The sequence below is a fragment of the Notamacropus eugenii genome, chromosome 1, assembly GCF_028372415.1.
Source record: "Notamacropus eugenii isolate mMacEug1 chromosome 1, mMacEug1.pri_v2, whole genome shotgun sequence".
Classification (NCBI taxonomy): domain Eukaryota; kingdom Metazoa; phylum Chordata; class Mammalia; order Diprotodontia; family Macropodidae; genus Notamacropus; species Notamacropus eugenii.
In genome coordinates, this window is record NC_092872.1 from 419,803,058 (window position 1) to 419,815,459 (window position 12,402).

The 12,402-nt window shown below is 38.5% G+C and overlaps 1 protein-coding gene across 6 annotated transcripts in view; it reads left to right on the forward strand.

Moving 5' to 3' along the window:
• Window positions 1–12,402, forward strand: part of PHF20 (PHD finger protein 20) — a 118,742-nt gene that overhangs the window by 67,838 nt on the left and 38,502 nt on the right. For 4 of the 6 annotated variants that reach the window (XM_072631374.1, XM_072631373.1, XM_072631378.1 and 1 more), the window contains 3 exons: window positions 8,630–8,728; window positions 9,452–9,616; window positions 11,753–11,931. In XM_072631374.1, coding sequence (XP_072487475.1) covers window positions 8,630–8,728; window positions 9,452–9,616; window positions 11,753–11,931 — 443 coding nt within the window. The remainder of the gene's footprint in view (window positions 1–8,629; window positions 8,729–9,451; window positions 9,617–11,752; window positions 11,932–12,402) is intronic. The other 2 variants (XM_072631376.1, XM_072631377.1) reach the window with 2 other exon arrangements.

A 12,402-nucleotide genomic window follows, 5' to 3' on the forward strand; every position in this document is an offset into this window, starting at 1 on the left:
ATATTGTCTTTCCATGTAGGAATGTAAACAGTTCAACTTTAGTAAGTCCCTTATGACTTGTCTTTGCTGTTTACCTTTTCATGCTTCTCTTCATTCTTGTGTTTGAAAGTCAAATTTTCTTTTCAGCTCTGGTCTTTTCATCAAGAATGCTTGAAAGTCCTCTATTTCATTGAAAGACCAATTTTTCCCCTGAAGTATTATACTCAGTTTTGATGGGTAGGTAATTCTTGGTTTTAGTTCTAGTTCCTTTGACTTCTGGAATATCCTATTCCACGCCCTTTGATCCCTTAATTTAGAAGCTGCTAGATCTTGTGTTATCCTGATTGTATTTCCACAATACTTGAATTGTTTCTTTCTAGCTGCTTGCAATATTTTCTCCTTGACCTGGGAACTCTGGAATTTGGCCACAATGTTCCTAGGAGTTTCTCTTTTTGGATCTCTTTCAGGAGGGGATAGGTAGATTCCTTGAATACTTATTTTGCCCTCTGGTTCTAGAATCTCAGGACAGTTTTCCTTGATAATTTCATGAAAGATGATGTCTAGGCTTTTTTTTTGATCATGGCTTTGAGGTAGTAGTCCCATAATTTTTAAATTGTCTCTCCTGAATCTATTTTCCAGGTCAGTTGTTTTTCCAATGAGATATTTCACATTATCTTCCATTTTTTCATTCTTTTGGTTTTGTTTTGTGATTTCTTGGTTTCTCATAAAGTCATTGGCCTCCATCTGTTCCATTCTAATTTTGAAAGAACTGTTTTCTTCAGTGAGCTTTTGAACCTCCTTTTCCATTTGGCTAATTCTGCTTTTTAAAGCATCCTTCTCCTCATTGGCTTTTTGAACCTCTTTTGCCAATTGAGTTAGCCTATTTTTCAAGGTGTTATTTTCTTCAGCACTTTTTTGGGTCTCCTTTAGCAGGGTGTTTACTTGTTTTTCATGCTTTACTTGCATGTCTCTCATTTTTCTTTCCAGTTTTTCCTCCACCTCTCTAACTTGATTTTCAAAATCCTTTTTGAGCTCTTCCATGGCCTGAGCTCATTGAATATTTATTCTGGATGTTTGGGATACAGAAGCCTTGACTTCTGTGTCTTTCCCTGATGGTAAGCCTTGTTCTTCCTCATCCAAAAGGAAGGGAGGAGATATCTGTTCACCAAGAAAGTAACCTTCTATGGTCTTATTTTTTTTCCCTTTTCTGGACATTTTCCCAGCCAGTGACTTGACTTCTGAGCTTTCTTTCCACCCCCACCTCACCTCCAGATCCACCCAGCCAGCACTTGGGGTCTGAGATTCAAATGTTGCTTCCCAGCCTCAGGGCTTTGGGTGGGGGCAGGTCTGCTATTCAGTGTGAGATTAGGTTCAGGTGCTCAGGTGGGGGCAGGGCCACCTCACAGGGCTCAGTTCCCTCAGGGGGTTTATGCAGAGACCTTCAACAATGGATCTGAGCTCCTGCCTGCTTGGGGAGCCCCTGTCTGCTGCCGTCTCTGTTGCTGCCTCCTGAGGGGGCCTGAGTTATGGGGGGACCCCACTCTCCTCTTGGCAAGCCAAGAAGACCCTCTCACCAACCTTTGGGGCCCGTGGATGGAGGGACCCACACGTCCGCTGGAGATTCTGTCCCTGAAGCCTGCTCAGATCTGCTCCTCTTTGTGCCCCGTGGCCAAGACAGGGCTGGGCTGGGCTCTGCTCCTGATCCGCAGTGTGATGGGCTTTTTGTGAGAGGTTTTCAGGTCACTCTGGAACAGAAATCTCGTCTGCTCCGTTGTTCTGTGGCTTCTACTGCTCTAGATTTTGTTGGGAGTTCTTTTTTACAGATATTTTATGGGCTGTGGGTTCGGAGCTAACGTATGTGCGTCTTTCTACTCCGCCATCTTGGCTCTGCCCCCCTCTTTTCCTTATTTGTATAGATATCTACTCATGTATCCTTATTATTTGAGATAATTTCCCTTACCTTTCCCTTTCCTTTCTCCATTCTCCCTACCTCATGTATTTCTCTTTCACTCCCACTCCATTCTATCTCTTAAGATCATCAAGACTTAACAAAACTTTTCCCAGACCTTCTGTGCAATTAGACTCCCTCTGTAGCCTATGATGATGATAGGGTTTTTAGGGAGCACATGCATCATCTCCCCATTTTAGAATGTAAGCAGTTTATCTTTGTTTAGTCTTTTATCCTTGTTCATTCGTGTTTATTATTTTATATTCTTTTTAACTGCTGTGTTTGAATGTTAAAGCTTCTACAGAGCTCTGATCTTTTCATCAGGAATGCTTGAAAGTACTTTATTTCATTAAAGGTTGATTTTCTTATCTCTGTAGCCTTATACTCAGTTTTTTTTTGGGAAAGTTATCCTTGACCGTAAATCCATATTCTTTGCCTTCTGGCATATTGTATTTCAAAATCCCTGCTCCTTTACAGTGGTGGATACCAAAACATGTATGATCCTTATAGTGACTCCTTTGTACTTGAATTCATTCTTTTTGGTAGATCACATTTTTTTTTCTTTGTCCTGGAAATTTTGCCTGTGATGTTCCAGGGAGGTTTAATTTGGGGCTTTTTTTCAGGAGGTAACCAGTGGATTATTTCAGTTTTGCCCTTTTGGGTCTAAAAGATCTAGGCAGTTTGCTTTTTTCTTTTTTAATTTTCTAAATTTTGGGGGGAGGGCAGGGAGGCTAGGCAATTGGAATTAAGTGACTTGCCTGAGTTACCCAGCTAGCAAGTATCTGAGGCCAGATTTGAGCGAGGTCCTCCTGACTCCACGGCCAGTGCTCTATCCACTAGATAGCCACCTATCTGCTCCAGAATAAGATTTCTTGAAATAGACTGTTTAGGTTCTTCTTTTTTTTTTTTTTTTGGTCTTAATAATTGATTTTTTTTTTTAAAGCTTTGACAAAGAAATGTTTACTTCAAGGGAACTAAAATAAATATACACATAACTTACCTTCTTTACTATAGAGTACAGTCCCAGTTCCAAGTTAAAAATCCTATTTGGGCTCTAGTCTGAGGTATCCCTGACTTATCAGGGCTTTACTGTCAGGCTAATACAATATCACACCTAGAATCCTGACTGCAAAGGTCACCATTGCACTAACTCTTGAATCATCTGCCTGATAAGGGGGCATAGTTAGGGATTCAGGGAAGCAGAGTGTTAGTCCATTTTAGTATGCTTGAAAAGTCCCATTACACATTTACCCTTGTTTCAAAGTTGATGTCCTCAGAAAATATGAATGAGTGTATTTTGATTAGCATAAGTCCATGTCCCAAATTCAGAACAGTTCTCTAGAACTGGGGAGGCAGAAGCAATTTTTATTCGCTTGCTTCTCTGGTGTTATACACTCAAGTCTCAAAGCAGCCAGTGAAAGTGAAAAAAATAGGCAAAGAAAACTTTTCCCATTTCACAGGAAAACCTGCTCCTCAACTTAGGTGGATTTGGGCATTATAGTTGACTAGAGGCTTGCCTCTTTCTCAGATGAGAAAATTTTCCTGGATAGAAACTCTTCCATGATTCTCTCAGGGTATAGGGCAAACCAGTGGGGGTCTGGACAATATGTGTCCCTTTCTACATAGGAAACCCCAAAATTCACTATAGGTCTGTCTGTACCATAGGTGATTCCTCCGTAGAGGTCTGGGCAATTTTCTCTGGGTCCTTATTCCAAATTACAGAAACTCCCCAAGTGGATCCATGCCTCTGCCAGAGTAAACCAAATGGAGTTTCACACTCATCTGGACAAAAAAATCAAGTAGGAGCAGTTGGAGAAGTAGCAAAGAAAGGCAGCTATTTATGGATTTTAGGCACATCCGAAGAAGATTTTGGGTATTTTGCTTTCACAAAAGACAAATACTCTAGGTTGTTTTAAATGGTAAAGACCAATATAAACATTTCTACAAGATAGTAGCAATGTTGTGATACTAGATTTCTCTTGTTCAGTCATTTCAGTTGCGTCCAACTCTTTGTGACCCCATTTGGGCTTTTCTTGGCAAAGATACTGGAGTGATTTGCCATTTCCTTCTCCAGGTCATTTTACGGGTAAAGAAACTGAGGTAAACAGGGTTAAGTGACTTGCCCACAGTCACATAGTTAGTAAATGTCTGAGGTCAGATTTGAACTCAGAATGGTCAGTCTTCCTGACTCCAGGCCCAGAACTCTATCTACTTCACCACCTAGCTGCCCTTGCCGGATTTCTCACATTAAGCTTAATACAGGACTAATAATATTCTAATACCAGGACTCAGTAATGTAGACAGTATAACGGTATCAGTACTTACATACAGAAGTGCCAGTCCTTAAGTAGTCAAGCAGTTGAAAAACGAAAAGTTTGCAAAATTATGCCAATGCAGCTGACTTGTAGTGTTCCCTCAAGCATATGTGTGTATGTGGGGTACTTCCCTGTACCCTAGTTCTGCTTAACCACTGATACTCACGTTAGCCTTGACAAAAATATTTATTTCCAAGATATAAAATAAATATGTAAACATCTTAGCTTAGTTCCTATAAGCCTTGGTGCCAAGTCCAAAACCCCTCTCAGGCTTGAGTCTCAGATCACCCTGGCTTCTTGGGACTTCCCTTCTGGGCCGACTGCAACATTGCATCTAGAATCCTGGCTCCAAGATTGTTATGGTGCAACCTCTGATCCAGTGAGGATCACCATTGGCAGCTAAAGCTGAGAAGGAGAAAATGAAACAGAACAATGCAAATACTCCTAGTCATATCAAGGGAGTCTAAAAGTAGAGGGGAGGGCAGAAAGGTATTCCTCCCCTCAACCCCTACTTTACTTCATGGTGCCCATGCTGTGGCTGAGTTGGGATCTCCACTTTTTGGATGCAGCAGGAAAGTGAAATCCAGTGATTATTAATTTTTTTTTTCCTTGATCTGTTTTTCAGGTCAGTTGTTTTTACTGTGAGATACCTTAATTATTATTTTTTTATATATTTTAGGCTTTTGATTTTGTTGTAATCATTCTTATTGTTTCATAAGCTCTTTTCCTTCTATTTGATCCATTCTGATTTCCATGGAATATGTTGGTTGGGCAAGGTTTTATACCTCTTGTGCCAAGTTGTTAGTTTTCTTTCCAGTTTTTCCTTCTGTATCTCTCACTTTTTTTCCAAAATTTTCCTCACGTATTCTCATTTCATTTTATAAAGACAGTGTAAACTTTTTTTTTTAAATTTTTGCCTCATTTCTTCTAGGAATTCTAATTAAATTTTTGCCCAAGCTGGGTTTTTCTCTGAAGTTTTGCTTGTAAATATTTTGGAGTCGTTCTCTTCATTTTGGTTTGTGTTGGAAGCTTCTTGGCCACTATAACAGCTATTTGTGGTGGGATGTTTTTGTTGTTGTTTGCTCATTCTTCCAGCCTATCCTCCTGATTTAGGACTTGATGTTAGGACTGGGCTGGGCAGTACTTCTGAAGGGAAGGTTTGGTCTGTTCTTGTTCTTGTTTTCTTTGGGTATTGAGGGTTGTGAAAGGTAAACTAGACTTTCCTAAACCAGCTTCCCTCAGGCATAGTCCTATGACAAAACAATGTAAATGACTTTGTGCTTACATTAATTGAAATATACCTAAAACTCAAGAGAACTGACAATTGTCTGTGGCAACTTTAAGTCCCCTCAGTCTATAAAATGTATTAAGCATCTACTGTGTGCCAGATGTTGTGCTAAGTGTTGGGGTTACAAAAAAAAGGCAAAAAGATAGTTCCCACTTCTGAGGAGCTCACAGTCTAATTAGAGGAGAAAATATGCACACAGATATGTACAAAATACCTCTATTCAGGATAAATAGGAGACAACACTTTAAGAGAGTTTGGGAAATTCTTCCCATAGAAGATAAGATTAAGCTGGGGGATTTTTTTTTAATTTTTTTTTATTTTTATTTATTTTTATTATTTTTTAATGTTTAACAATCACTGCCATACAATTGAGATGTTATCCCCCCTACACCTACCCCCCACTACCCCCCTCCCTCCCCACGACTGCATACAATTCTGTATAGGTTCTACATATACTTTCCTACTGAGTATATTTTCACTGTAGTCATGCTATGTAGTCAGACTAAAATAAATGAAAGAAATCATATAACAAATCAAAACATGATATACAAACACATACACATACACAAACATGATCTGCTACATTTTGCGAATGACTTCCATATTTCTTTCTTTGAGTGTGGAAGTAAGCTGGGGGATTTTGAAGGAAGCCAGGAAGTAGAAATAAGAAAACAGAGCATTCCAGGCGTGACAGAGAAAAAATGCCTCGAGATGAGAATCTCCGATCTTGAGATCTCTAGTCTTGTTTAAGGAGCAACCAGGAGACCAATGTCACTGGATGGAAGAGAGCAGAGATTGAAGAGTAGTGAGGTGTAAGGTAGGAGAAGTTTGAAAAGGTGGTTGGGGTGGGGGTTGGTTTTGAACAGCTTTGAATGTTAATCAGAGGATCTTAGTAAGAAGTTGTTTAGTTGTTGTTGGTTTTTCTAGATATTTAAGATGCAATGTTTGGGCTGCAGTACAAAGATCTTGGTTGGGTTCATGGCTGTACCCCACACTCACCTTGCAGCATTAGATGAGTGAGTCTTGAAAACTTTAGTCTGCCAAACCAGAGGGGGGCAGTGGCCAGTTGGGGGCATGTGAAAGGAAGGGAAGGAGCATCTCTTAGGAAACATGAAGATAAAGACTTTAGAACTTAGAACTAGTAATGGGAGCTGGACTAAATGGTCTCCTGAGGTACCCTTCTAATCTGAAATCTCTGGTTCTGTGACCTGAATCTGGAACAGTTATTTACTAGCTTTGAAACCTCAAACAAATAATTTGTCCTCTCTGATTGATTGTCAGGAATAGAGAGGGTAATAGTTGCACTGTTTTCCTCATGGGATTATTGTGAGAAAATCTCATTGTAAATTTTAATTTTTTTTAGAGGAGAAATAGATATAAAAAAATTTACAAAACTAAGCTTTTTTTTTTAAAAGAAAAACTTAGAAAAATGGATAATTGATTAGCTAATTTTTTTAAAATATCAAATTGCCTAAATGAAAATTAATGAGGTATTGTTACATCTGAAAGGAAATAGAATTATCAGAAACTATGATATAGAATTCTCTGCAAGACCTGAGTTATTCAAAGAAATTGAATGAACATTTGCAAATTCATAAAATACTGAAATTAACAAAATAAGAAATAAAGAAAAAAGAATATTTTTAAAAGGAAACTCGGCAAGCATAAGTAATATATGTTGCAAACTTGAAAGTGATAAAGAAATATGAATTTATTATTAATTAGGAGTTGTAATACTTTGAAATGTATAGAAATCATGTATTGTTTTGGTTGGAAGAGATGTTATAGACCATCTGGTCTAGGGAACCCCAACTCATTCACACACACAAATATGTGGATTCTGCACCTTATCTACCCATTGTTGTCACCATATCCTTTCCTTTTTTTTTTTTAACTCTTTAACTCGGACTGTGGCATATCATTTGGTATACTTGTCTCCTCCCAAGACATTAAAAAAAGAACAGCTTCTAAGAAGAATTGGGATGACTTCCTCATTTTTCAGAGGAAGAAACCTAGGCTCAGAGGAGGAAAGAGACTTAGTCAAGGTTACACAGTCAGTTAGTGGAAGAGCTAGAAGCTAGGACTACTAATTAGTATACATCCTATTGCCCTCTCAGGAAGACCTGATATTCATTGCTGCTATTTGAGTTTGCACATTAGTTAACAGTATAACCTTTTATTATGACAAAATAACATTTATTAAATGCTTACTGTGTGCCAGATGGAGTGCTAAGCACTAGGTAAAAATGGTTCCTGTCCTCAGGTAGCTTAAATTCCAATCAAAGATTCAAGATTTACATGAATCAGTATATACAGAGTAGATGGAAGATAGCCTTTTAGGGGAAGGCACTGTCAGGTGGGAGTGAATATTGGGGTGTAGGGTGCACATATCTGAGAAAGGCCTCCTACAAGAGATGGTACTTGAGCTGAGTCTTAAAGGAAGCCACTGATTCTGAGAGGCAGAGGTGAACAGGAAGTCCTTTTTTAGAGGTGGGGGCAGCTGGTACAAAGGCATGGAGAAGAGAGAAGAGCTTCAGGTATGAGAAAGAGCAGGTAGACCAGTCTGACTGGACTCAAAAGTGTATATAGTAGAATAATGAGTAAGAAACCTGAAAAGATAGGAAGAGGCCAAGTTGTAAAGAACTACTAAACTAAAGAGTTTATATTTAATTTTGGAGGCAGCAGGGAACCACTGAAATGCAGTTAGTAAGAGGTGACATTATTTAGACCTGTGTATTAGGAAAATCACCTTGGCAGTTGTGGATGGATGAGGGAGGCAAGATAGTTGAGGCAAGGAGGCTAATTTGAAGGCTGTTTCATTGGTCAGTTTGAGAGGTGATGAGAGCCTGAACTTGCTTGTGTGAATGGAGAAAGGGGGAAAGTGATGTTTTGGGGGAAGAAATTGCAAGATTTGGCAATGATATGTGGGGTGAATGAGAAATGGAGAGTGACACCAACGCTGCAGATCCAGGTGATCAGAAAGGATGGTGATGCCCTTAACAATAGTAGGAAAAAGGGATAAGAATCAGAAATCGGAGAAGAAAAAACTGAAAGACTTGGCAGATTTAAAATAATGCATCAAATTCTTTTCTTTCCTAGCTGTAAAAGACAAGGAAAAGAACAAAGAAAAGAAGTTCAGAGAATTTGTCAGATTAAAGTCAAAGAAAAAAAAGAAAAAGAAAAAGAAATCCAAACCTGGTAATTTTTTTTCCTTTGTGGAAAAGTTGTTTGTAAATTGAATATGGGGGTGGAATATGGGAGTGGGTTTTTCCTTAATCCTCTTTAGTTTAGGCAAAGTATTCAATGTTGCAGCCTAATCTCTGGAGGTGAGGAGGCACTCTGTTTTTGCCCCAGTTTCAGGATGCTGTAATCTGATAAAATGAGTTTAAGAGAAGTGAATCTCACTCTTTTCCCAAATCCTGTCCAAACACATTGCTGAATGTTGAGGTGGTCCTCAATTCTGGTTGTAGAATGCAGAGTAGATGAGATTTGCCTCTGTTAGTTTTGAGACCTGCTAAGTTTATTCCTGATGGAATTCACATGAGTTGATCTAGATTTATGTTGACATTTTAAAAATGATGATAACCAAAATTTCTACATGTTGCACTGTTTGTTTGCTAAACTAGGTTTGTGCATAAAGAAAGGGCTGGCTCTTGAGGGACTGATTTTTCTCACACTTCCAGAATTACAGGGAGTCATTCTCAGGCAGGTTCAGGCACTCTTAAAGAGGACTGATCCTTTATAATGTGAAAAAAGGCTAATAGAAATATTTTGGATGAAAAACTTTCTATGTAACTGAGGTTTGTACCACAAAATTCTGTAGTTCACAGATGGTACTTTCTACATGCTGCTTATTTAAATTCAGTACAGCACTGTATGTCCATGTAGCATCATTCACTCCTGATCTTGTTTTACTTACAGAATACTCTTGCAGTGAAGATGCTAGTGATGTTTCCCAAGAGTGTTCGCCTCCCAAGCCATTTGCTGTTACCAGGTGTAGTTCCTCAAATAAATCTGGTACTCCCCTGAGTACGTCGGTCCATAGCTCTGATTCTGGACATCACCAAGAAAGAGGAAAAATACCTGGTAAGAATGAGCATATATGTCCCATTCATTTGGCTTAGAAATATGAATAAAGGTGAGGTACCCTTATCCTGTAGAGAACCCAGACCCTATGAGCCATCCAAGCCATAGGCAGCAACATAGAGAACACTTTAAGACTGCTCAGAATCTCAACTTAAAGAGGGTTTATTTCTCTAGAAGTAAAGATCTTTATCAGGGGTTGCTTGACCCCCTGTTGACAAAAATGTTTCTGGAGTAGAGAGTGTTTCATCCATTTTCTAGCAAAGTGAGTCCTTTTAATTCTGAGATGGTGTGATTCTGTAATGCCCACCCCTCTAAGATAGGTGACTGTGTACTAAATTTAGCTTGTTTTGTTGTTTATAATAGCCTAACAACAAATTAATGTCATGGCTTGATTTTAGGAAATAGAAGGAAACTTTTGGCAGGGGTTCCTTTAAAATAAGCCAATTCATGAAACCATTTTCTTTCTTTCTCCACTCTGCTGCTGCTAATTGTGTCCCCCCCCCCCCCCCCGCCCCGTTAATTGAATTTCTCCTTACTTATCATTGAAACTTTTCTCCAAAGGTGATAGAAAGGTTACTTTGCATACCAAATTTGGGCAGTGGAACAGCAAATGGTTAAATTTTTCTCTTTTGTCCAAGCAGTTTTTATAAAATGAAATGCAGGAGATACCAAGAAGACCTCCTGAGAAGCTGCAACTTGAGGCTGATAAATTCATCTAAGTTCTATGACTTCAACAAAGGATATTAGTTCTTTATGATTATTAACTTCTTCAAAATCATTTACCAGCTGAAAATATAGCAGTGTTGAGGATTATTCATACAAGTCCTTTTAGGGATAACAGAGAGAAAATGAAAACTTCTTAGGAGTAAAAATGAGGGAGACTAGTCCAGCTTGCTGTCTCTTCCTTATGCATATGTATAAATATTATCTAAGTTTCCCCTGCCTTACAGTGGAAGTACAAAACTGAAGTATAGGCCACCTTTTAAAAAGAAGTGTTAAGAGATGGGTACCTTAGCTGAAGATAGGGGGAACTGTGGGTATGGAACATTGCATACCTTTTTACAGTGGGCCAGAAGTGGCAGAAATGTGGTTTTCCTTAATATGCATTAAAGATTTTTTGTTGTTTTGTTAAAAAGGAAGATGGGGTTTGGAGGGAATGGTACATTCTAGTAATAACTTTGGTATAAAAACAAATGACAGCAATAAAAGTTTTTTAAAAAGGAAGAAGGGAAAGATCTCTGTACTGTGAAAGTGGGAAATCTGTGATATTTAGGTAAATTTACCTGCAAACTTGTAAGTGTAAGAATATCAACACACAATAAAAACCAATTGAAGATAAAATAAAAAAATTATGGTCACCCTTTGACTGTCCATGTTCCTGGCAAGAAGTATGGTTAATAAAAATCAGTAGGGATTTCTGTATTTGTAGCTCTTTTATAATGACTGTTACATCTTACACCTATATTAAAAAACTTCAATTTTATAATTTTTTGGTAAATCAGATTGTCAGAGCCTTACTGTGAAGAGAACCCAGGCAGGTTGAAAGTGAGTGAGTAGGGGAGAGATTTGGAGTCACAAGAAAAAGAAAATATTTTATGGTACTGTGGACCTGGCTGTTTAGTCCTTGCTCTCTCAACTTATCAGCTGAGTGATCATAAACATTTTGCTTCACCTTTCTGAGTCTTGATTTTCTTCTTCTGTAAGATGGAAGTATATCTCAGTTGTAGATAGTTTTATAGTCAGCTAGTTAATTGATGGGGTAGAATCCTGGAGTTAGGAAGAACTGAGTTCAAACCTGGCCTCAGAAACATACTAGCTGTGTAATCCAGGGCAAGTTGCTTAACCTCTGTCTTCCTCAGTTTCTTTAACTGTAAAATGAGGATCATAATAGCACCTACCTCATAAGGTTGTTCTCAGAATCAGTGCTTTCCACAATGCTTCGCACATAGTAGATGCTTTTATAGAACTAGTTTGTGAATAATATGTGAGAATGTATATGAAGTGCTTTCTTAACTACAAGGTGATTAAAAAATTGTAAAATTGTATTAATAGAGTTGCAGTATAGTAAGTATCACTCCTTCCTCCAAAGAACACTTTTTACTCAGTGGTTGCTATTTCTTTCTACACATGCCACAGAAGAAGATAATGTGAGTGACTCATCTTCCGAGAGTTTTCTTTGGAGTGATGAAGACTGTAGCCACGATGTTGATGTCACCACTAATCCAGACGATGATCTTGATGGAGAAGACAACTTTGACTTTGAAGTTGTTCGGTGTATTTGTGAGGTCCAGGAAGAAAATGACTTTATGATTCAGGTATGTGGATACAAATTTTTTTTTAAAAACAAAGTTTTACTGATATCTTCTTTTTCTTATATCATTGTAGTTATCTCACAGACCTTTTCTCTCCCAGAGAGCCAACCCATATAACAAATAATATTTTAGAGAGGGAAAATAAATCACCACAACTGATCCATACATTGAAAAAGTCTGAAAACATATGCCATGTGTAACACCTGTGGACTTTCCACCTTCATGGAGGGTGGAGTGAGGATGTCTTCTCATACCTCTTTGTTCAAGTCCTGTAGTGAGTGTTGGGGAATCAAACCCGTCATGAAGCTGACTCTATCCTAAAGGAATTTATATTTCAGTGTAAACTGAGAGTGACTGGCCTATATGGCTCTCTTCTGTTGGGGGTGGTGGGGCACACCTGTGATCCTTGCTACTGGGGATGTTGTGACTGGTAGATCTTGAGCTCAGGAATTCTTAGCTGCCAAAGCCAGTCAG